General features: G+C 35.0%; 2 protein-coding genes across 2 annotated transcripts; one reads left to right on the top strand and one right to left on the bottom strand.

Annotated features, from left to right (window-relative positions):
- Window positions 1-787: 787 nt before the first annotated feature.
- On the bottom strand, window positions 788-1,759 carry LOC113305559. Its single transcript, XM_026554581.1, has one exon. The coding sequence runs from the start codon at window positions 1,757-1,759 to the stop codon at window positions 788-790; it is 972 nt and encodes a 323-aa protein (XP_026410366.1).
- Window positions 1,760-10,237: 8,478 nt separating this feature from the next.
- Window positions 10,238-10,759, top strand: LOC113305558 (zinc finger A20 and AN1 domain-containing stress-associated protein 1-like). The gene is made up of 2 exons (XM_026554580.1): window positions 10,238-10,376; window positions 10,458-10,759. Exons 1-2 carry the CDS (start codon window positions 10,238-10,240, stop codon window positions 10,757-10,759), a joined length of 441 nt encoding a protein of 146 aa, XP_026410365.1.
- The last annotated feature ends 14,072 nt before the right edge of the window (window positions 10,760-24,831 follow it).

Here is a 24,831-nt window from a genome sequence, read left to right as displayed (position 1 = left end):
CTCATATACCAAAAATGGAGTTAGCCATTCACCCGTAGTAATATGTCGACACCAATTTCTAGCTTTGCACCCAAGCCTTTCCATTTAACTAAAATCGTAGGCTTGAATGAAATCTTTTTAATTGTGGTGATAGTATTGGATAATGATTAAAATATGGGAATAATATATTTCAAAATGAGAAATGATATTTAGGTTTTTGTTTTGAATCGTCCGATATTAGTCATTTAATATGAGGGTCGAAATTGATGGAGAGAAATTATAAATAGCTAGCTAAGTCGTGAGCTTAAGAGACGAGAAAGAATTCCGGTGGAAATCATAGGGAACTCGATAGAAATCTTGAGAGAGGAAAAACTTTAGGGAAAAAAATCTAGAAAAAGTTTGGGTCAGATTTGCGGCAATTGTTGGATTCCTTAATCAAAGTAACATCTTCAATATCGGCAGTGAAAACAGGTTTGGCTAAATACAATTTCTTTTAATTTTATTGGCGTAATCCCACGCGAACAATATTGATAATTTTTCGTCTGATAGTGCAAGCTCTTGGTGTTAGTTCTTTAGTTGAGAACTGTTTTTGATCCATTTATAATATATACTAATATTATATTTGTTTAATGCTTGATGTACGTCATGGTGCTCAATAGATTAGTTGGCTTGTTTGAATATATATATTTGACGTGTTAGCTAACCATTTGAGCGATCAAGTTATCAAGAGACCATGCTGGTACCTGGTTGTTAGTAGTCCGAACTAGTAATTTTTTTTTTTTCCTGAAAAGCAAAAGGAAAAAACAAACTAAGCAAGAAGAGAAGCCTCAAGCTCAATGAGCTGAGTAATACAAGAAGGAGAGAAGTTCAACCAAATTCGAGAGGATTGGTTAGTTGCAGCATGAGCCGCAAGTTCATGAGCCACTTTGTTGGCTGTGTTTCTGACAAATCTGAATATCACAGAATTGAAATTGTGAAGATTATCTTTGATTCTGCTGATATAATTTTGAATGCGCCAAGGATACTGGTAATGCCTATATCTGAGAGAATTCATGATGATAAGAGAGTCTTCGTCGATGATGACGTCATTCAGGCCTTTACATATATCTAGATCAACTGCTAAGTGAGCGCCATGAGTTTCAGCCTCCACTGCAGAGATGAAGTTAAGCACCTTATTCGGCCCTCCCTTGAAATTAGCAGTATTGTCTCTCGCCACTGCACTGCAAGCATATCCCTTAGACCCAGCTGCGCCATCAAAGTTTATCTTGACCTTATTGTCAGGAGGAGGTTCCCATAAGTCTTTCTCATCCTGTAAGATATCCTTTTCTGTGGGGATGACTTCATACACATCAGTACTTAGCTGCATATTGTACCAGTACATTGCTTCCTTGAGAGTACCCTGTATACTGAATTTGCCACCGTTAAAAATAATATTATTTCTGGCTTTCCATAGATCCCAGTAAAGGCAAGTCCCCATTTTAAACTTCATATATTCTCCTCCTTCATTCAGCCAGCTTGCAAGATAATCCTTGACTGTAATACTTGGGTTCATACTGGTTCTGAGACTCATAGGAGAAGCAAATAGAACAGCTTGAGAGGCTTCACAGTGAAGGAAGAATTGCTCCATAGTCTCAGTTGCTTTATTGCACAATCTGCATTCATCATTAATCCCTGGAATATGTTTGCTTAGGTTTCCTGTCACAGCTAGTCCATTCTTCAGTAGTCTCCAAATAAATAGTTGAATTTTAGGAGCCAGAACTAGTACCTTCTTGTAAAGCATCCAGTACCTTTGATTCCTGATTCATGAGGTTAGATATTTTAAAATAATAATTGATAGTTAATAATAATAATTACTTATTTTGGTAATAGTAATAATTTTTTCTTTATTATTGATTTATTTATTCAATTGAAGGTATCTAATATTTTACTATTTTGCAGGTGATAATTATAAGAAATAGATTATATATATATAAATATATATATATATATATATATTTTTGTAATCTAAACCCTAGTATCCCAATAGCAAAGTAGAGGCCAATCTTCGGATTGGACGGGCTAGGTGCCTCACACCTTCCTAGTCTGTATTTTGATTCCCGGACTCATCTCTGTAACTGGACCAGTGTTTTCTTTTGGGTCCCAACTCCTTAAGTTGGGTGGCGACTCCGTTAATAATTATTTTCACGTGATTCCCATTTTGGATATTTAGAGATCCTAAACGATTTCGACGGTATCTACACTTACTTGTTATCCTCAAAAAGTATACAGTAAGGATATGAATGTAAATATTTGGATAAAAATATTTCTAAAAATAATTTTTCGGTTAAATTTTTTATTGAAATAATATTATCAAAGATTTTGAGAAAAAGTTCTTGAACTTATAAGAGGAGAGACCTCTTACTTCATTTTATAGAGCTTTGATAGAATGTCTACCTCTAGCTGCACCTCTCGCCAAACCGAAAAAAATCTGGACCATTCTGTTTCCTAACAAGAAACTTCGTTTCAAAATCTTCTAATGGTGATTCGGATTAATATCCAGAGCTTCATCAAGTCCTAATGAAGAAATTTCTTCTCTCAATGATAATCTTCTCAAGAATCTTTCACTGAAATTAGATCTAATCTTATATGAAGTGAGAAACATGGAAAAGGATTTGCGAAAGGAAGTAAAGAAAGTCAATGAAAATGTTATTAGTCTTGAATCAAGAATAGTAATCATAGAAGATGATTGGAATCCCGTGAAATCTTCTAATCTGGCTTAAAATTTGAAGGAAACTCTAAAAAGATAAAATTAGATTTTCAAAAATGAAAAGAGAATAGACATTAGTTTTTGATTTCTTTCAATAATTGTATAAGGTATATTATGAATAAAACTATCTTATTTATGAATAAAATTATTATTTTATAATTTTCCTTGTAATAGTTTTTCGATTACATAACATGTGCTTGAATGCTTTATATTATTGCTATGTATGTTTATTGGATGTTTGATTTCGGTTTTCTTAACCTTAATATTCGATCTCATATGGTGTGAACCCTTATGGTTTGGGTGACTTTTTGGTTTAGCAGGATTAAGTTATAGCCCATGTTGGTAGGCTTTATCAAAGGATCATAAGCGGTTCCGATTGAAACTAATATGTGAAAAAGTCACAATATGTTGAATCTTTTGGTTTAGCATAAAATCATATGTGTTTCGAGGTTTCAACTTTTGCATCGCATTAGTTAAAACCGGTTTTCAACCTTTCTCTGGTAAAGGTTGGTCTTTGTTGTTGTTCTTTTGTTTTGTGAGAGGATGACAACACAAAGAGGGAGAGTTCTAATGTGAACTTGCGCTTAATGACATATCTTTTTGGGGAGAAGAGGATGCGGATCTTGAGGTAACGAATTTGTTAGTTAATCATTTTCCTGTTTAAGAAAAACCTGATTTTATTGCATATATTTATTGTTTTTTCTTAACAAAATTTCGGTACAATTGATGTTTATTCCATTATTTGTGTATGGATGTGTGTGTGATTCAATTGTTTCCGGTTAAGAAAAACTATTGTTATCTTGCTTTTTATTGTTTGGTATCAATTTTTTAGGATTACAAAACTACGGTGCAATTGCGGTACTTTAATGTCCATGTTTATTTCAATTGCTTCCGGTTGAGGTCAATAATTATGCAAGTTGATTTATTTGGTTTTTATGAATTGTTTGTGGCTTAACAAAAAGGTTTTCGGGATGAATTGTTTAGTCCAATTCGATTCCGGATAAGAAAAACTAAGTTATTTGATCTTAGTTAGACTTATTAAAGTGAAGATTTCGGTTATTCAAGTCTAATCGAATGCCTTAACAAGAAATGCTAGTTAACTAACCTAGTACTTGTCTTGTTTAAAAGTGAAAGGTATAAGTTATTATTTGAATAATTAGAACCTTATGAGAAAAATAGAGTTAATTCTGATCTTTATTTTGGTCTTATCGAATAAGCGACTGTATTTGTGCAATCGGTTTAGTAAAAGAACTAAGGTGCTTAGTCGATTTTTGATTTGCTAAACTATTAGGGAAAATTTCTTTGGGAAATTGTTTCCTTGGTAACATACCAAAATAAAATTACTTTGTAGTTTCGGTTTTGATATTGGTTATCTAAAATGGTGTGTGGAACCCTCGTGCTTAACTCTTATAGGTTGCAAGTCTTTTGAGCTATGCAAGATCATTTCGATTTGTCTTTTATTTGGTCGTACCTTTGTCATTTTATGACAAAAAGGGGGAGAAATATATGGAGTAAACAAGTGATTTGGTATCACTACGGAAAGGACAATGATGCTTAGACTTTATATCTAACGAAAGAGTAAAGCATAGACTAAGGGGGAGTAACATATCATATTGATACTTATAGTTATATGGACTACAAAGGGAATAACAAAGACGTGCGGATTGAAAATCTACCTATCTTACCTTTAGGGGGAGTATTAGCTTTGTTATTATAATGTCAACAGCGGCATTTATGGATTGAACGTATACAGGTTATTGTGTTGTTGAAACTCGGAATCAAGCGTATATGTAATGAATTCTTGTAATTTTTTTATCCATATGATGTAAGGGTTTTTTCACTAAAATTGACAATGGGGGAGATTGTTAGAACATTGCTCGGTTGAACCCACCAAACGTTGGTATGTCAAGTTTCGTTGTCAAATTTTAGTGAAGCAAAACTCATTTAAAGAGTCGCTTGATTATTTACTAGAGTCAACTTCGTATAGGTTAGCTAGAATGTTACTAGGATATGAGACTTCCAAGTTTACATGAAGACTTGAAGAATGTGAAGAAGTAAAAAGCTACAATGACGACATCATCCTTCCACTTGAGGTTAGTAACATTTGACTTGAACTGTTTCATTCCTAATGTATCTTTCAAGTGGTGCATATTGAAAACATAACTGCGAAGCTGTGAATGATTATACTCTAGTTAGACATAGTATTAAGGAATTACAATACAAAGTATAACGTCTATCTTTTGAACTTCGTATATAAGACATCGACATAATCATATGAATGCTATTGTGACTATGTGTATGGGTATGGGTGAAGATTTCGTCCGAGGAAACAATGTTTTACATTCTTTTAAAGGAAGTACAATTCATAAACTTGTTTTTATGATACGAAAGGGAAATCGCTAGGCTTATTGGTATTGTTATTCATTGCAAATATTTAGATTACCAATATGTGTGTTTAGTATAACCGCTCATAACTTGTTTATGTATATTGGTAACACTATTCACAAGGCCTGACTTTTGTATTGGTATGACTTTTATTAGTGAAACCGATCTCAAGTAATCACCTGAGATGGTATAATCAATATTTGTAATTGGTGTGACCATTCCTAGTCATTGGGTGACCGATCCTAGAACTTGGTTGGGACTAATCACAAGATGTGTAATCGATCCTTGTAGTAAGTTAACAAGTTTTAGTAATTGGTATGACCGATCATGTAACTTGTGCAACCGAATACAAGTTTATACCATATATATATGGTAACCGATCCTAGTACCTAGTCAACCAACTTTTGGTAACTAGTGTGATAGATCCTAGTACCCACATGGAGGTATAACCGAAACTTGTTTTGGTAGAACCGTTAAACCCATGAATGGTGATTGAATGTTTTTGATCAATCATATAGTTCTAGGAAATCAGATGAACCAATTCTAAACTTGTTTGGAAGTGTGGAAAATCGGTTCCAAGATTGTAAATATCAAAAAGGATTTACAAAGTAAAGATGTTGACATACTTTGAACATGTGCAATAACTCTTATATTTTAATTAAGGTTTTTAGTTTTATATGCTTTTAATTTCCATCAATTAAAATGCATATCTTTAGAAAATAAAAATTGGTAATGTGCATTTACTAATTGGAGATTTTCTACTGAGATTTCAGACATTATTTGGACAGAGCATTTCCAGGAATTATGAAAAACGAATTTGGAAAAATATTGCATATCTTGAGAATATTTTCAGTTTTGGAAATTCCTTTGGTGTCCAAACTTCCTTGGTCTATAAATATTGAATTTTGCGTTTCAAGCAAACTAATCCTCAGAGCCAGCAAAACTACCTATTTGTGTTGTTACTGGTGGAGCCGTCTATTCGGAGAGGAAAGTACCCTAGTTAGGCGAAATCTCTTACGACCGCTCTTTTTAAAGACTTCTTTGGGATTGGGAAGCTCTACGAGTACCGTTGGTGGGAAACTAGATAATTGCAGTTTATTATTAGTTTTCTATTAATTTGATTGACTAGCGGTTGTTGAACTTTGATTGCACCTAGTTTGTTTATGCTTGAGAATCTTCTCTTCTGATATAAGATTCACTCAAACTAGATCGAACTTTCGACGAGGATCTTTAGACTGTTTGTAGATCTAAAGACGTCTTGTGATAATCCATTGTTAACAGACTTCGTTGTGTGTGTGATTGTGATAAGAAGCGATTTGTTTCTTATTCACGGCCAGCAGCTCAAGCTCAAAAGGTCATGATTCAAAGAAATCAATAAACCAAAGGGTAGCAATTTGCTTAATAATTTTCTTGTATTTATTATTGAATGGAAAATGCCTATTTATAGGCTACATTACTTGGAAAATAAGAAAACAATACTACTCCTAAAATACTATTTCAAAAAAATATAAACTCTAAATAAAATAATTAAATACTTAAAATATAATAAAATACTTGAATAAATATATTATCTCTAATAATAAATAATCTATGCTTATCTAATGCCTTGTGCCTCCATTGGATTTGTGTGCTCGCTGCGCCCTTCACTTGCTAGCCAGGATGGCTTCCACAATCTTGAGAGACTTGACCCGTATAAGGATCATATATGCAAAATATGCCTGAGTGACGCATCGGGTCGGGTCAACACCGTTGACATGTTCCGTACAACGTGGTCTTATCATTCCACCCTCCTTAAATGAGACTTTGCCCTCAAAGTCCACTATATATATTGATACCGGCTCCACATGTGATCTTATCATTCCACCCTCCTTAAATAGGACCTTGCCCTCAAGGTCCAATTTTGAGGTACTTACAATTTGTTTTTCTTCGTGAACAACTGTTGGAGGAACATTTACGGTATCAGAAAAATTAATCTCACTGGGTTTTGGCATCTCAACAGTGAAATAATTGGATGTAGTTGCAACAGGTTGTGGCTTCACGACTTTAGCTCTTTGATGCTCCTTGAACTCTTGGAATGCAAATTTCCAATAAGCACGACTTTCGTCTAAATCTTGTTGCAAATTAGCTAGTGCTAGAGTCATCACTTCCGAAGCGCTTTAATAAAGCAAAACAAAAATTCTTCCAAAATCCTGAAATATAATCTTTCATCCACTTATACCATTTGACTGGACCACCAATAAAGTGATCTCCAGCTACTTTCACAAAATCTTCCAACAGAATTTTGCGTAAGTCAAAAGTTAGTTGTGCTTGAAATAACCAACCTTCGGGATCTCTGCCATCAAATTGCTAGCATAAAAACATTTTCCTGGATTGTTCATACATACCGGCAAAGATATTGGATGAATCTGTTGGGCTTGACGAGGAGCTAAAACGGGTCAAATGGTAGCCAAACTAGTAATGGGCTAAAAATTACTCTTGGGATTACTGGGCCTTTAATTAAGGGGAAATTAGGGGGAGACCCAAAAAAAATAATATTCTCGTTCTCAGGCCCACAATTAATTTTGTATACCGTGACACCAATAATCATATGAAATTATTATATGAATCAATACATAACTGGTTATGCATACTATCTTTTCAGGCATAACTCGTTATGCATACTATCTTTTTCAGGGGTATAATTGGCAGCGCAACTTGGACATAACATATCTGAAAATCCGCGCCTTAGAATTTTACAAATTTTATGTCGTTGGAAATCTTTTTAAAAGAGCTACGCAACGAGTACAAACAAGAATATCAAATTTTTGTTTTTAACGAAAAAATCGGAGGTGATCCTCATTTTAGGGAATTTTTTTGAAAACTTGATACTTAACCATTATGCAGTCATCAAAAACGATGCATAACATATTCTGCAGACGCATAACGAATTATGCAACCATTTTTTCGACTGCATAACAAGTTATGTATCTGCATAACAAAGTTATGCATCTATAACAAGTTATGTAACCATTGTTTTGGTTGATTTTAGCCGTACATATAAAAAATTGATGCATAATGCAGTATGCATCCATATTTACGGATGCATATCAGGTTATGCATCTATTTTCTCGATGCATAATGCATTATGTAGCCATATTTTCGGACGCATAACAGTTTATGCAGGTTTTCTGGACTGCATAACAAGTTATGCAACAAATTTTGTAGATGCATAACAGGTTATGCATCCATTTTCACGAATGCATAACATGTTATGCAGACAGTTTCTCGACTGAATGACATGTTATGCAGTCATAACCACATCATCATCTTCTTTCATGTTTCATTAACTCCCACGCAAACCATTATCTTTCAGTTATTCGGGGGCTCTTGGTCAAAATCATGTATTTACACCATCATCTTCTTTCATGTATTTACACCATCATCTGCAATTAAACCTGCATAACAAGTTATGCAGGTTTTCTGGACTGCATAACAAGTTATGCAACAAATTTTGTAGATGCATAACGTGTTATGCAACCGTTTTCTGGACTGCATAACAAGTTATGCAAAAAAAAAAAAAAACTGCAGAACTTTCATACAGCATCACCATCTCTTCTGTTTTCTTCTCCATCTCGACTGCAACTTCTTGTTGCTGCAAACAACCACAAACCCATCTCAATTGAACCCATACAAGCACCAGCTCCAACTTGTCAGCAATCACATCTTCTCTTAACTAGTTTTGTACATGTCCTGGCTTCATTTCAGTTCTCAATATCAAAAATAAGTATTTAGATTGGTTTTGCAACACAATCAAAATGGATATTGATCCCATCGGTAATGCAAAGCAAATGAAATAACTGGAATGCAGTTAATTACTTTAACTTGAACGATGAACTCCCTCATGAGATGTATAATCATTAGCATTAACACACTTTTTTGGATGATCGACCATATCGATCCATTTCTACGTACTTTGTTTAACTAATCATTAGCAAATAACGAAATGAGCAGACTAGAGTATGAAACGTGATTCAGCACAATGCCACTCTCTTCCATCTCTCCAAACAGTATTTTTACTTCCGTAAGATTCTTACACTTGCACAAGCCATTAATAAGAGAACTGTAAGTAACAACATCATGTAAGATACCATGAGCGAGCATTTTTCCAAACAGAGAACTGGCTTCATCGATTCCATGCATTTTGCAAACTCGGTCAATCAATGTAGTATGGGTTATAACATTAGGCTCCAGACCTAAAATTTCTATCTCGTCCATAAGTTTGTTGACTTCATCAAAATTCCCAGTCTTACAGAAACCATTTATCAATGTATATCAGGAGAGAGATTTTTCTCCTCCTCTATCATTTTGTCGAACAGGTCATGGGAGCTTTGTTTTTTTCGGTAAATAGAGAGCCCTTTGTTGTTACGTTGCTTATAAAGAAAGTCAAGATCATTCACAATCATTCATTCAACATAGTAAATCGCCGGAAACAACACAATGTTCTTTGTAGCATCAAAAGTACTCTTTCCTCGTTGTTTTGTTACTGATTTTTCAAGTCCGGCAGCAACCCAACCTTTGTGTTCGATTGAACTTCTAAAAACCCTCTTAATTTCTCTTAAATCTAAAGCAAATTAACCTAACCTCCATAGTACCACAAGAACTCCAAATCACTTTGAATTTTCTCAAAAAATCATCTCAATAAATGACAACAGTATAATCCTCGTCTGTTCTCCTTGTTCTCTCCGAAAAAGGAAATCAAAAAAAAAGAAAGAAAAAAGAGAGAAGACGAAGGAAGGAAGAACAAGAACCGAAAAACTAATTTTGATAAATATGGGTTTGTGCGAAAAAATTTCCCAAAAAATGGGTGCGCGCGTGAAGTTTTCTGCCTGTGGGTTTTAGTGTGGAGAAAAACTAGAAAATGGATGTGACTGTAGTTTTCACTACTTATATAGAGAGACTTGACCCGTATAAAGGATCATATATGTCAAATATGTCTGAGTGACGCATCGGGTCAACACCGTTGACATGTTCCGTATAACATAGTCTTATCATTCCACTCTCCTTAAATGGGACTTTGCCTTCAAAGTCCACTGTTATATTTCTTCCAACTTTTCCAAAGATTAGAGAGAGAAAAAAAAACCTAGAGCGATGGGATCACAAGACAGTTTCAATGGATGCGAACAACCAGAGGCACTTCTGCTTTGTCAAAACGGATGTGGGTTTTTTGGAACAGCAGCGAATTTGAATATGTGTAGCAAGTGTTACAGAGATCATCTCAAGGAAGAAGAATAACCTGCTTTAGCCAAAGCCGCTTTTGAGGAGTCTGCAAACCCTAAGAAATTGTTGACAATGTCGCCAACCGAATCAGTGGACTCTACCGGTGATTCTAATGTTGCTGCAAAGGAGACTGTTGCGGCTTCGTTGAGTTCTGGATCATCATCATCGGCAACATCTGGAGGAGAAAGTGGTGCAGTAGCGAAGAACATGTGTTTTAGTTGTAACAAGAAAGTGGGATTGACAGGGATCAAGTGCAAGTGCAGATCAGTTTTCTGCTCGCTTCATCGTTACCCTAAGAAGCATTCATGTGATTTCGACTACAAGAGCGTTGGAAGAGAATCACTAGCAAAATTGGATTCGCAAGTCAAGGCAGACAAGATTGATAGATTTTAATTGCATAGGTAGATGTTAGGGTTTGGTTATTATGGGCGGTATTGATCTTGGTATCAGACAAGTTCATTCCTATCCCAGCTTCCGCCGCCACCGTCATCATCATCTTTCATCGTATCCAAAAAAAAAAAAAAGATTCGTGGAAATATTGAAGTATTGTTTGTCTGCAAGACTGCAACCAAGTACGACAGCTGAACAAGAGCTTTATCATCACGGTTGGGTACAACACCAACAAAGCTATTACAAGTTACAACTCCAAGATTAATCGTTACTGGTCCAGGTCTGGTGTTTCGGGAAGCAAATATTGAAGAAACCAATCACACGGCATCAAGGTGTTGGTGTTTTGTCGTTCCGTATTGATAGGTAGCAGAAAGTTTCATAGTGCTCAAGGATCGCTAATCTCCAACAAAGCATCAGATGACTTAGTCAGGTGAATCTATTTAATTTTGGTTAAAGTTTTATTTGGTGTTGTTTAGGTATTCGTCTTACACCACTTACAGCCATCAATACCTTCCGCCTATACTTCCCAATCCTTGTTCAACATCTCAGACACCGTCCAGCTTCACTTGCTCAGTTGGATTTTTGGAAAACAGGGGAAATATACGTAACCTAACACATCCCTAGCCCACCCATTACAGTCTTGTCAATTAATTAAAGTGAAAACTACAATCACATCCATTTTCTAGTTTTTCTCCACACTAAAACCCACAGGCAGAAAATTTCACGCGTGCACCTATTTTTTGGGAAATTTTTTCGCACAAACCCATATTTATCAAAATTAATTTTTCGGTTCTTGTTCTTCCTTCCTTCGTCTTCTCTCTTTTTTCTTTCTTTTTTTTTTGATTTCCTTTTTCGGAGAGAACAAGGAGAACAGACGAGGATTATACTGTTGTCATTTATTGAGATGATTTTTAGAGAATATTCAAAGTGATTTGGAGTTCTTGTGGTACTATGGAGGTTAGGTTAATTTGCTTTAGATTTAAGAGAAATTAAGAGGGTTTTTAGAAGTTCAATCGAACACAAAGGTTGGGTTGCTGCCGGACTTGAAAAATCAGTAACAAAACAACGAGGAAAGAGTACTTTTGATGCTACAAAGAACATTGTGTTGTTTCCGGCGATTTACTATGTTGAATGAATGATTGTGAATGATCTTGACTTTCTTTATAAGCAACGTAACAACAAAGGGCTCTCTATTTACCGAAAAAAACAAAGCTCCCATGACCTGTTCGACAAAATGATAGAGGAGGAGAAAAATCTCTCTCCTGATATACATTGATAAATGGTTTCTGTAAGACTGGAAATTTTGATGAAGTCAACAAACTTATGGACGAGATAGAAATTTTAGGTCTGGAGCCTAATGTTATAACCCATACTACATTGATTGACCGAGTTTGCAAAATGCATGGAATCGATGAAGCTAGTTCTTTGTTTGGAAAAATGCTCGCTCATGGTATCTTACATGATGTTGTTACTTACAGTTCTCTTATTAATGGCTTGTGCAAGTGTAAGAATCTTACGGAAGTAAAAATACTGTTTGGAGAGATGGAAGAGAGTGGCATTGTGTTGAATCACGTTTCATACTCTAGTTTCATACTCTAGTCTGCTCATTTCGTTATTTGCTAATGATTAGTTAAACAAAGTACGTAGAAATGGATCGATATGGTCGATCATCCAAAAAAGTGTGTTAATGCTAATGATTATACATATCATGAGGGAGTTCATCGTTCAAGTTAAAGTAATTAACTGCATTCCAGTTATTCCATTTGTTTTGCATTACCGATGGGATCAATATCCATTTTGATTGTGTTGCAAAACCAATCTAAATACTTATTTTTGATATTGAGAACTGAAATGAAGCCAGGACATGTACAAAACTAGTTAAGAGAAGATGTGATTGATGACAAGTTGGAGCTGGTGCTTGTATGGGTTCAATTGAGACGGGTTTGTGGTTGTTTGCACCAACAAGAAGTTGCAGTCGAGATGGAGAAGAAAACAGAAGAGATGGTGATGCTGTATGAAAGTTCTGCAGTTCTTTTTTTCTTTTTTTTCTTTTGCATAACCTGTTATGCAGTCCAGAAAACGGTTGCATAACACGTTATGCATCTACAAAATTTGTTGCATAACTTGTTATGCAGTCCAGAAAACCTGCATAACCTGTTATGCAGGTTTAATTGCAGATGATGGTGTAAATACATGAAAGAAGATGATGGTGTAAATACATGATTTTGACCAAGAGCCCCCGAATAACTGAAAGATAATGGTTTGCGTGGGAGTTAATGAAACATGAAAGAAGATGATGATGTGGTTATGACTGCATAACATGTCATTCAGTCGAGAAACTGTCTGCATAACATGTTATGCATTCGTGAAAATGGATGCATAACCTGTTATGCATCTACAAAATTTGTTGCATAACTTGTTATGCAGTCCAGAAAACCTGCATAACCTGTTATGCGTCCGAAAATATGGCTACATAATGCATTATGCAATTAGGCAAACGTTCGGTTACTACGAAATTTATTTCTTGGCGAATTAGGTAGAGTCCGGTTACGAAGTTTCAAAGGTAGAGTTCGGTTACAAAGAAAACTTAACATTTTTGCGAAGGAACCGAACTTATGGACTTGTGTTGTTCTAATAAAAGGAGTTCAGTTAAAAGTATTTTTTGCGAATCAACCGAACTCTGAGTTCGGTTAAGAAAAATAATAATCCGTGATAACCAAACTTTTTGCGACAAAACCGAACGTTTTGCGACGTAACCAAACTTTTCTCTGAAAGAAAACAAACTCCATTAAACCTCTTTGCAACTTCCATTTTCAACTCATTCTGATGATTACTTCTCATTTATTCAACCAAAAACGAATGACAAGTAATGAGTTTGTGAGAATATCTTTGTTAATTTTTTAAATTAAGCTATATATATAGGTGGTGGTGGTTGGTGGTGGTGGTAATCGGAGGTGGTGGTGGTAATCGGTGGTTGGTGGTGGTGATAATCGGAGGTGGTGGTGGTGGTAAACGGCGGTGGTGGTGGGAGGAGGTGGTGGTGGTAATCGGTGGTTGTTGGTGGTGATATTCGGAGGTGGTGGTGGTGGTAATCAGCGGTGGTGGACGGTGGTGGTTATATATACATAGGTGGTTATTAGGTTGGTTTTAAATTAAATTAGGTTAAGGGTAGGTTAGTCATTTCAACGCTTTAGGACACCTCTTATAACTATAGGGAGGGTGGCCTAATAAAACCATGGTTCCCTCACAAAAACCATGGTCCCTAAAAAATCATTCCTAAAAAGTTGGAGGATGTATAACTAGGGTACTGTGGTCGATAATGATTACACGAGTGTGAGTATGCAATCGTTATGATTGGCTACCTAGGGTTTAGACTGCTAACATGGTAAATTCCACGAGAAATTGATCTTACCTACCAATAACGAATCAAAAATAATTCTGCTGACCACGCAAGCTGATGACCTCTTCAATATGAAATTTTGATGATGAACGACTTGACTTTCTTTTTTTTTGGACTAGGGGGAAAGATGGTGGTGGTAGTGGGTGATGGATGATTTTGGTGATGGATGATTTTGGTGATTGATGATGATAGTGGTAGCGGAAGTAGGGATAGGAACGAACTTGCTCTGATACCAATGATAAAAACGATTTGTTTCTTATTCACGGCCAGCAGCTCAAGCTCAAAAGGTCATGATTCAAAGAAATCAATAAACCAAAGGGTAGCAATTTGCTTGATAATTTTCTTGTTATTATTATTGAATGGAAAAGTCCTATTTATAGACTACATTACTTGGAAAATTAGAAAACAATACTACTTCTAAAATACTATTTCAAACAAATATAAACTCTAAATAAAATAATTAAATACTTAAAATATAATAAAATACCTGAATAAATATATTATCTCTAATAATAAATAATCTATGCTTATCCAATGCCTAGTGCCTCCATTGGATTTGTGTGCTCGTTGCGCCCTTCACTTGCTAGCCTGGGTGGCTTCCACAATCTTGAGAGACTTGACCCGTATAAAGGATCATATATGCCAAATATGCCTGAGTGACGCATCGGGTCAACACCGTTGACATGTTCCATACAACGTGGTCTTATCAGATTGATCACAAGAGATTCAAGTTGATTGTGAGCAGGTGTTTATTGAAGATCTAAGAAGATTGGAAGACAAAGAAGATTGCTTGTTTGAGTTCATAATCTTTGGTGTGCACAAAACTTGATCGTTTGGGGATCCAACTATAATCGATTTATCTTTATGATAACCTTGATTATTAGTTGAGTAGATCGGAATCAATATATTGTCTTTGTGACTAAGTAGTATTGATTGTAAAATCTAGAAAATTACTTTGGTAGTTGTATTGAGATAGATCTAAGAACCTAACAAAAGAGTTTATTGGGATAAACGGAAGAGCCTTTTGTCAAACTCATATCACTTGTTTGAAAAGAGTTTTTACCGAACAAATTTGTTGTTCCTTTGCTGTTTGGAATACGAACCAAAGGAATTATTCCAAGTGCGTGACTTATTACAAGATGGAGGCGTATGGATACAGACGGAACTATGTGAACTATAGGTTTAGTTGCTTGGTCTTAACTATACGAATTTGGTTTAGATTTTGTATAGCGGATTAATCCTGTGAGAATTGAATTCTGGACAAGGTTCCGGGGTTTTTCTGCATTTCAGGTTTCCTCGTTAACAAAATCTTGTTGTTTTACTTTTCTATTTCTGCAATTATGATTATTTTATTATAATTAGAAGTAAAATACACAAACGTTAATTCCTATTTACTTGATAGCAATCCTATTGTGCTTGGTTAAGTCTGAATATATTATCAAGTAAACATACTTCGTTGTTGTATTATCTCGATCTTGTATCCATAGTCAATCACACAAGTTATCTGGTTGTCGTATTGTCTCGATCTCGTATCCATAGACGATTACACGAAGTGTGAACCGATTAGTTGTATTGTCTCGACTCAGTCCATAGACAATCACTTTAGGAGAAAGGACTTTTGGGTACCCTCGTCTTTTCAGAACGCAATTGTACCTTGGATCAGTGTGAGATTGATTTGGGTTCAAATACAATCCAGACCGAAGTTAGTTTGTAGTAGGCTAGTGTCTGTAGCGGCTTAATACAGTGTGTATTCAATCCGGACTAGGTCCCGGGATTTTTCTGCATTTACGGTTTCCTCGTTAACAAAACTTCTGGTGTCTGTGTTATTTCTTTTCCGCATTATATTTTGTTATATAATTGAAATATCACAGGTTGTGCGTTGAATCGATCAATTGGTAAATCCAACCTTTGGTTGTTGATTGAAATTGATTGATCCTTGAACATTGGTCTTTGGTACTGTTCAAGTGAATTTCTCTTGTATTCAATTAGACTCGCAGATTATTATTTGCTTGAGTAAGTATTGAATCGACAAATTGAGATATAACTCTTTGATATACTTTTCTTAAGATTGAGTCTGACTGTCTAGTTGATTCTCTTGAAAGTATATTGGAGTTAGTCCATACAGATTGCTAAGTGAAATATGGTGTGAGGTTGTTAGACCCCCACTTTTTCAATTGGTATCGGAGCAGGCAAACACGTTTGAAGACCTTATAAGCCTGTGTTTGTAGCGATCTGACTCTATGGATAAAAAATTTATCTCCATAAATGCACCACCAGATCCAGGGATTACGGAATTCTCTTCCATGACTGATTTAATAAAATATGTAGAAGAAATTCTATCTCAACCTCCACCAGGTTTAAAATCCCTTGAAGTATTTTTAGGGCTTCAAAAGAAACTTGAAATCTTATCTCTTGATGTTGAGTTATACCTCCAGAAAGAAAAAGAATATCTTGACAAGCTAAATCAAGTTATGAAGAATAATATTCATGTTGAGGACAACATTTATTTACTAATCAGTGAGAGCAACGCTCCTCCTCTGCGTAATTCAATTAATTGTAACAAACTAAACGAATAACAAAAGGAGTTTAAGGTTCAGTCATCTGAGTATATCACCTCAAAGCATGAATCGATTCATTGCACGAATTTGAGGACATTATATTGCGAAAAATATTTTGTAGTCCTCCCTTGCGAACCCAATATGCAAAGTATAAAACATACATATACAGAGTCCACTATAACGAAGTAAAAGCTGCTAAAAATAAAAGTGGGATAGATTAAATAAAAATTGAAATTAGTACACCATAGCTAAAATTAGAGGCCAACAATCTCTGCAATTCAAAAACAAACAGGATTCATACATAAATACAAAACCGTCCATTATTCATGTATCTTCTTCATTTTGGTAACATATTACTGGATATCCACCATTGACCAAGATCTTCCGTTCTAACAAAGAATCTTAATAAAATAATTTTTCACGGTATATTACACTAATGCAGATAGGGTGGGTTCGGGGTACTTGCAACTATCAAGAAAATTACGTAATGTCAGACCATCTATGAAGATTTACCAGTAAAATGTACAAATTTTTTATATGAACTGCCTAATTAAATTACACAAAAACTACTTGTTAGAGCACTGCTCGGTCGAACTCGCATGCGTTGCTATCTCAAGCATGTTTGTCAATGTTAGTGATCAAAACTATAATCTTGATTTCTAGTCTACTATAGCTAAGTCTCGGATTAGGATAGAAAATGTAGTTGAGATCAAGAACTCCATGGCGATCATCATATAAGACGAAGAACTACTCAAGGAACTGGTGGAACTTCATCGACTAAAAGGTATGTGGAGACTTAAACTTATCTATCACTCAAAAGTCTATCTACTCTATCTCCTATCTTGAGACAAAAGTCGTTTTTCTATATAGACTTTGATTATACACATTTGCTATTTCGACCCGAGTTTATCTCGCTTATCTATATCTCGAAATATGTGTTGGTAATCTTTCGCTTTGGACAAGTTCATCTTTACCTAGTGACAAAAGTCATGTTATGTTTCAATCACTTTGAAATGGCTTTGACGAAAAATGGTTTGTAAATAACAACTATATAACGTCCTCTAAGAATGTCTCAATGATTGAAATGAGAGTTTAGAATATATAACCAATGTTGGTAATAAGCATTGTGTGGCAACACATATATGTGTAAGTCTTTATTCCTTGAACCAAAGTATGCGTACTTTGTTGATCAGGAAAACCAGAAACCCAGTCTGCGAACTGTCGGAGGTTCTCGACCCGAGAAAATCTGCTGGAGCTTTTAAACTTCTTCCGGGAATTTAAGTCCGCGAACTTAGTCCGTGTACTTGAGTTGGTTATTTCTAAAGACGATTATTTGTGAACTTATACTTATATAAACTAAGGAATGCAAGTTTGCAAACCGTGGCTATAAAATTCATGAATCGATTCGAGTGAATCAAATCGTTTTTGTTTCGATTGTGTCTTGTATACTTCTATAAGATCTAATCAATAGAACAACTCTCTAACTAGTTCATTTGAGTCATTTGAACTAGTTATGGTGAAGAAGAATATGGTTGATATGAAAGTGCTCATATGGCTAACCATTTGGTTAACTATTGTTGAACCAACAAATGTACATGTTTGGGTACGGTTACACAAACCTAAAACCGTGCATTTCATTTGTGTGTAACAAGCTAAGTTTTCGATCTAATGGTTGAAAGATATTATCTTGAATCTAATCGGGTTTTCATCTAACGGTGAATATTGAATGCTTTGTTACTAAGGTAACATTGATTGTAAACCCTGATTTGAAAGACTATATAAGGGAGAACTCCAGCAAATGGGAAACCTAATCCTCACACCCCCTGTGTGATACTAGTTGTATTAGGTAGAGTCGATTCTCCTTTAACCTTAAGTTTCTTCTTGAAAACCAGGTTAACGACTTAAAGACTTCATTGGAAATGTGAAGCCAGACCGATACTACTTTCTAGTAGTTGTGTGATCTGATCTTGTTGTTTCTATCGTATGAGTACAATCGCAAAGATTGGATTGAGATTGATATCTCCGATAGGAAAGATATAAAAGTAATCACAAACATCTTCGTCTCATCATCCGTGATTCCACAATATCTTCTTTCGCCGCGTCGATTAAGATTATTGTGAGGTGATTGGTAATACTAAGCTTTTCTTCGGGAATATAAGTCTGGTTTATCAATTGGTTCCTTTTCACCTTGATTTATCAAAATACGGAACAAAACTCGTAGGTTTTTCTGTGGGAGACAGATTTATCTATTACCGTAGACTTTTCTGCGTGATACAGATTTGTTTATTAAAGTCTTCGACTTTGGGTCGTAACAACTCTTAGATGTGGGTGAGATCAGCTAAGGGAATCAAGTGCGTAGTATCCTGCTGGGATCAGAGACGTAAGGAGCACAACTGTACCTTGGATAAGTGTGAGATTGATTGGGGTTCAACTACAGTCCATACCGAAGTTAGTTTGTAGTAGGCTAGTGTCTGTAGCGGCTTAATACAGTGTGTGTTCAATCTGGACTAGGTCCCGGGGGTTTTCTGCATTTGCGGTTTTCTCGTTAACAAAATTCTGCTGCCTGTGTTATTTCTATTCCGCATTATATTTTGTTATATAATTGAAATATCACAGGTTGTGCGTTAGTTCAATAAATTAGAATATCCGACCTTTGGTTGTTGATTTACATTGATTGACACTTGGATATTGGTCTTTGGTACCATCCAAGTTATCTCTCTAGTATTTAATTAGACTCGTAGACTTCTATTTGCTTGAGTAAGAATTAAATCGAGAGATCGAGATAATATAACTCTTTGATATAATTTATTAAGATTGATTCTAGTTGATTCTCTTGAAAGTATATTGGAGTTAGTCCATACATATTGCTAAGAGAAATATTGGATGTGGTTGTTGTACCCCGCTTTTCACTACTCATTCACAAACCTTTACATAGTGGGGCCCAAAAATAGTCCCCCCTGCAAACTCCAAATGGGCGGAGCACACCCCCCATGTAAGGGGGTGGTTTTTGAGTAGTGTAAGTAGGTTGTTCATAGAGAACTGTAAATGTAAAACTGAATATGCTATTGGATGGTAAATAAATGAAACCTATTATTAGGGCGTCACACTCCAATAGAGGGGATTCACTTGGATTCCTAATGACCAAAAAATTGGTTATGGAGTATTCTTGATTTAATACCAAATGTCTAAAATACCCTTCAACTAAAATCAAAACCTAAAAACTAAAATCAAAACCTAATTCTAACTGAAAAATCTATTCTTCTTCTTCTTCTTCTTAACTTCCTCTCCTTCATCAACAGTAAATTTTTCCTTCTTTTTTTAATCAAAATCATTTCACTGTCTTCGATCAATCGGCGATTCAAAAAACTTATAATCGTTGATTGAATTCTCTATTAAATATAGAAGAAGCATATTGATAGAGGTGATTGTAATCAACAAACCAATTACATTTGGAATGGTAAGATTCATTGAAAAAAAATAGAAAAAATTAGGTTTCAGAACCAGTTACGCTTGGATTATCCCCCAAAAAACCCAACCGTAATTGTTTTACAGTTGGGTTCAGCCAAAAAACAAACCCATCCATAACTGATTTACAGTTGGGTTAAACCAAAAAAAAAAACCCAAGCGCAACTGATTTACAGTTGGGTTTGACCAAAAAAATCCAGTCCCAACTGATTTAAAGTTGGGTTTTACTCAGTTACAATTGGGTTTGTTCAAGACCAAACTTAACCGTAAAACCAAAAAACCCAACCGTAACTGGTTTCCAATTGGGTTTCCCCAATTTTACCTAGTTACAGTTAGGATTTCATCATCACCTAACCATACATTTGTCTTACAGTTGGCTACGAAAGAAAAACCCAACCGTAAATTTCTCTGAAAAGCTAAAAGATTCAAAAAAATTTACATACTTTTATCAATTTTGAGAAATAAAAAGAACATTGGTTGAGTGATTTGAAATCTGGGGTTTTAGTTGGAAAGAGGTCTCCAAAATTTCTTCTTTTTTTAAAAAACTTTTTCTTCCCACCAAAATACTACTCTTAATATGACTTTATTAATCTAATTATTAGCTAATTATATTATTATCAATAACTACATGAAGGATGTTTAGTTATTATAAAAATACTTCAGATAAGGGGTTTTTGAAAATACTAACGGGCGACCCATTTTTGTCCTATTAGTGACACCTATCTATTCCAGATAAGGTCATATGACCCGTTTTTGTCATATGACCTTTGCTTGAGTGCAGATTGTCCGTTAGCTATCCACTTTAATATTCTTTGAAATAGTTTTGTAATTTTCGTGTGCTGATTTAGTACATTTTTGTTGAAGCAACGGCGCCCACTACCAAATACTTGATGATCCCTCTAACCTAGCCATCATATTTTCAATACAAGAAAATATGAGGGCCCACGGGTTTTGGAGATCGTTATTTTCATAGTTGTTTCAATCCCGGGACGTTACGACATGGGTCATATTCTAGTTCACCTATAAGAAACTATCTGTCTAACCACAAAGTGGATTTTGACTTTGTGATAACTAAAATGACAATATCTTTTTATTTTGTCGATACGAGAGTTTGATAAATCGTATAAACCAATCGGTGTTAACTTTTTTCATCATTTCTATAAGATGAGAAAATAAATTGGCGTATTTTCTAATTTTTTCCAATGAGTGATTTTTTCGGCCACATAATGATTTTTTTTTAATATAACGATGATGATTTCTTTATTTTTTTAAAGAAATATTTTAAGCCAAATAAAACTGGTTTTCCTTATCGATCCCGGAATGATATATCGTTATTATGGCAGATACTAATAAAATGAGGAACCGCTGTATTCTTGAGGGATATTTAGCAATTTTTTCCTCATGGTAATAATATCCAATATTGAAACCATCCCACTTGTAGATGCAATATGGTTGGACATAAAAGATCAAAGGGTGCACATCCGACTAGTTAGCTTATATTATTACTCTTTTTAGAGACTACATTGATCTTGATATAATTTTCTTTTGATAAAGAATATGTCCATAATTTCCTTCTAAATCATTATTTAGTTGGACCTCAAGTCACGAAATTATTGGAAATTTATTTGCATATTTTATATGTTTTTGTCCGTAACCAATAAAATCCATGGTTGATTTTAAATTTGTATGTCTAGCGGAGTACAATTTTAGGACATTTTTTTTATGTCTAATGTCCAGCCTGGTGTTGTTAAAACCCATAATAATTAAAAGTATATGACCTCGAATTAATCGGATAATACTTTACAGAACGTTTTTTTCGTGTATGAAATGAAAACATTTTCGCCATATTCAGGGGGAGACTATACACCAATAAAATAATGTTAACTAATTTTAAAAAAAGTTATATCAACCTCTCTCCCATTATGAGTAAATTGAAAAGGCTGTCATCAAATAGGCGTGAAAATATCTAATTCAACTTTTTCATAATCTTATGCCGTTCGAAAAGGAAAATCCGGTTACACTTATAAAGCATGCAATGCTTTAGTGTATATTACAGATAGTGCTCTTATAGAGTCTATCATATTACAATTCATATTTTAAAAATTAATATCTCCTCGTTTGAAGATGAGGAGATTATAACGCCTTTGAGCATGGTACCAGTAAATTTTGAATTTTTCAAAATATGTATACACTAAATAATTGTGTGGGATCATTGTAAATTAATGATTGTAGAATATTCATTTACAGTAGCTACTGAATAACAAATGATGGCGGTTGTGAACCGCTCTATAGATAAATATCGACAAATATGATTGGGAGGCACAAAATCTAAATAATGTTGGATTAGAATCTCTTGAATAGCGGAATTTTTGGATCCAAGACTTAACACCTTAAACGTGCAAGCCTGAATTCTGAAAATTACAGGTTGGTGTAGTCTTCATGTGTTATGTGAGAAATATGATCGTTGTAAAAACGAATTAAGAATTATTTTTTTTTTCAAACCCTAGGATTGGTTGAATAATACTTTGTTCACCATATATGATGCATTTGGCGTGATATTTCTTAAGGACTCATATTGCATTCACATAAGAAATATGGGCGAACATATTTGAATTTAGCAGCCACCTGACTCGGCTATGTCACAATTAATTATGTGTTTTTATAAATTTGGTACAAAACCAAAATACGGATTAATTAGTTGATGACATCAACTTCATAGGTCCCATAAAGAGTCCCTAAAAACACAAAAATCCACGTTTTGGCAGCATAAATATTTTATTTTTTTTAAATCTGCAGTTTAATATTATGCTTGCATTTTTTTTATGATATAGATTAGATTTATGATTTTGATGCTTGTTTTTTATAAAACTCATACTATTGAGTTGTGTTATAGTCTTGAAAGTGGTAGTAAAGGTTCGTTGCTCGGACTTGTAAAGATTTAAAAATAAAAATATATACAAAAAATATTAACAATATGAGCAAGAGTACTGGGACTAAAGATTCGGACATTTCTCATTTTCAAGTGGTTCAGAATTTAATTCTAGGCGATTATAGTTCAAAACAAAACAAATATTAACTCTAGTTTATTTCCAAGATAGATTTTATAAAATATTACTTGTATTTCTTAAGCATGGCATCTCAAAAATCCCTAGGACTAAGCATACTCCATCAAATGAAATCACAAGTAATTAATTTAAAATCTTAATTCAATTAAAATTAGTGCAAAAAGTAAATAAAAGAATTAATGAAATTACCACATGGATGAAACTCGACCTCCTCCGTCGTCCCAGTGTTGGGTTTAGCTCATCATGATAAAAACACGCTCAAAGTATTTATTTATTGCTCAAAGGGTTTTTACAAGGATGAAAATGGAGATGACATAATAAAACAGTGGATGTGCGACCCACAGAAAGCGTCCAAAATAAACGACACAGAAGAAGTGCTATTGTTGTTGTATCTCTAAGACCCACACCTACGACCCACGTACGCGAGTCGTTTCACTGTTTATAAACGACTGCTACTGCTGGTCCGTTCTTCATGTTCTTCATCACGAACAACAGCAGCAGCAGAGAGAATTCGTGATTCTTCCTCTGCAGCTTCCTCTCTTCTCCTCCCAACTCTCGACATCCCCTCTACTCGACCCAAATAACCTTTATATACTCACATGCATCATCAAATCCCCCGCAATAACTCGTGAAAATCCTTCTTTACTCGGAATATTTTTTTTCTTATTTCGGAGAATAATTTCCAAAAATAACTTCTTCACGCTCCAAATCTCTTCCAACACGCTCCAAATCATGTTGTAATCACCCAGAGTGTTGCTGGAGCCATCAAACTCGATCGAAACACGTTCATAACTCTCCAAAACTCGTGTTTTTCTCCTCCCTGTACGTGTGTCTCTGTTTTGAGTTCGTGGCTTCCCTAGCCAATTCTAGCCAAATTCGATCGGACCCGACACCCAAAATATCTTCCTTAGGCTTAATCACATCTTCCTGCCAAGTCTCAGCCATTTAATCTCCCTATAACACGTTAAAAAAATTCCATCAAACTTCTGCCAGTTCTCATGCATTTTTCCCGCCAAAATTCAGTTTTTGAAATGAAGAAGATGGTGTCCCCCTATCCAAACTGGGGGTGCGAATAGCAATTGGGGTGGAAATAGTGATTTTGGGGTGGAAATAGTAATTTTTCTGGATTCCTCCGGCACATTTCTGGGACGCTTCCGGTGCATTTCTGGGGTGCTTTAGTAATTTTCTCTGGGGTGTAAAACACTGCTTTTTGAGCCCATTTCGCCGCAAGGGCTTATTTCTCTAAAAACATCTACAAAATCACAAAATAACACAATAAGTACTTAATCGAGTCTAACAATACAGAATATTGAGAACAAATTAGACACATAAATGCGTCTATCAAATACCCCCAAACTTATTATTTGCTAGTCCTCGAGCAAAACTAAAAAATAAAACCGAGTTAATCTCGGGTGGGTTTAACAGAGGTGTGCCCACAAAAACCATGACTTCTAATTGGTCACAAGTATCCAAAGAGCTATGAGGACATACATATTCTCAACCTATCTCCAAGTAACTAGAATGCCAGAGAAATTAAAGGTGTCAGCTCTAAAGCTGACTGAAGAAAAGGGGAGACACATCCGCACG

Source organism: Papaver somniferum, chromosome 8 (assembly GCF_003573695.1).
Source record: "Papaver somniferum cultivar HN1 chromosome 8, ASM357369v1, whole genome shotgun sequence".
Lineage (NCBI taxonomy): Eukaryota > Viridiplantae > Streptophyta > Magnoliopsida > Ranunculales > Papaveraceae > Papaver > Papaver somniferum.
This window is presented reverse-complemented; position numbering and strand designations above follow the sequence as displayed.

Coding starts and splice junctions, on each gene's coding strand:
- LOC113305559 (XM_026554581.1), bottom strand. CDS start 1,759: ATGCTTTACAAGAAGGTACTAGTTCTGGCTCCTAAAATTCAACTATTT.
- LOC113305558 (XM_026554580.1), top strand. CDS start 10,238: ATGGGATCACAAGACAGTTTCAATGGATGCGAACAACCAGAGGCACTT. Junction 10,377..10,457: donor AGATCATCTCAAGGAAGAAG/AATAACCTGCTT, acceptor CAACCGAATCAG/TGGACTCTACCGGTGATTCT.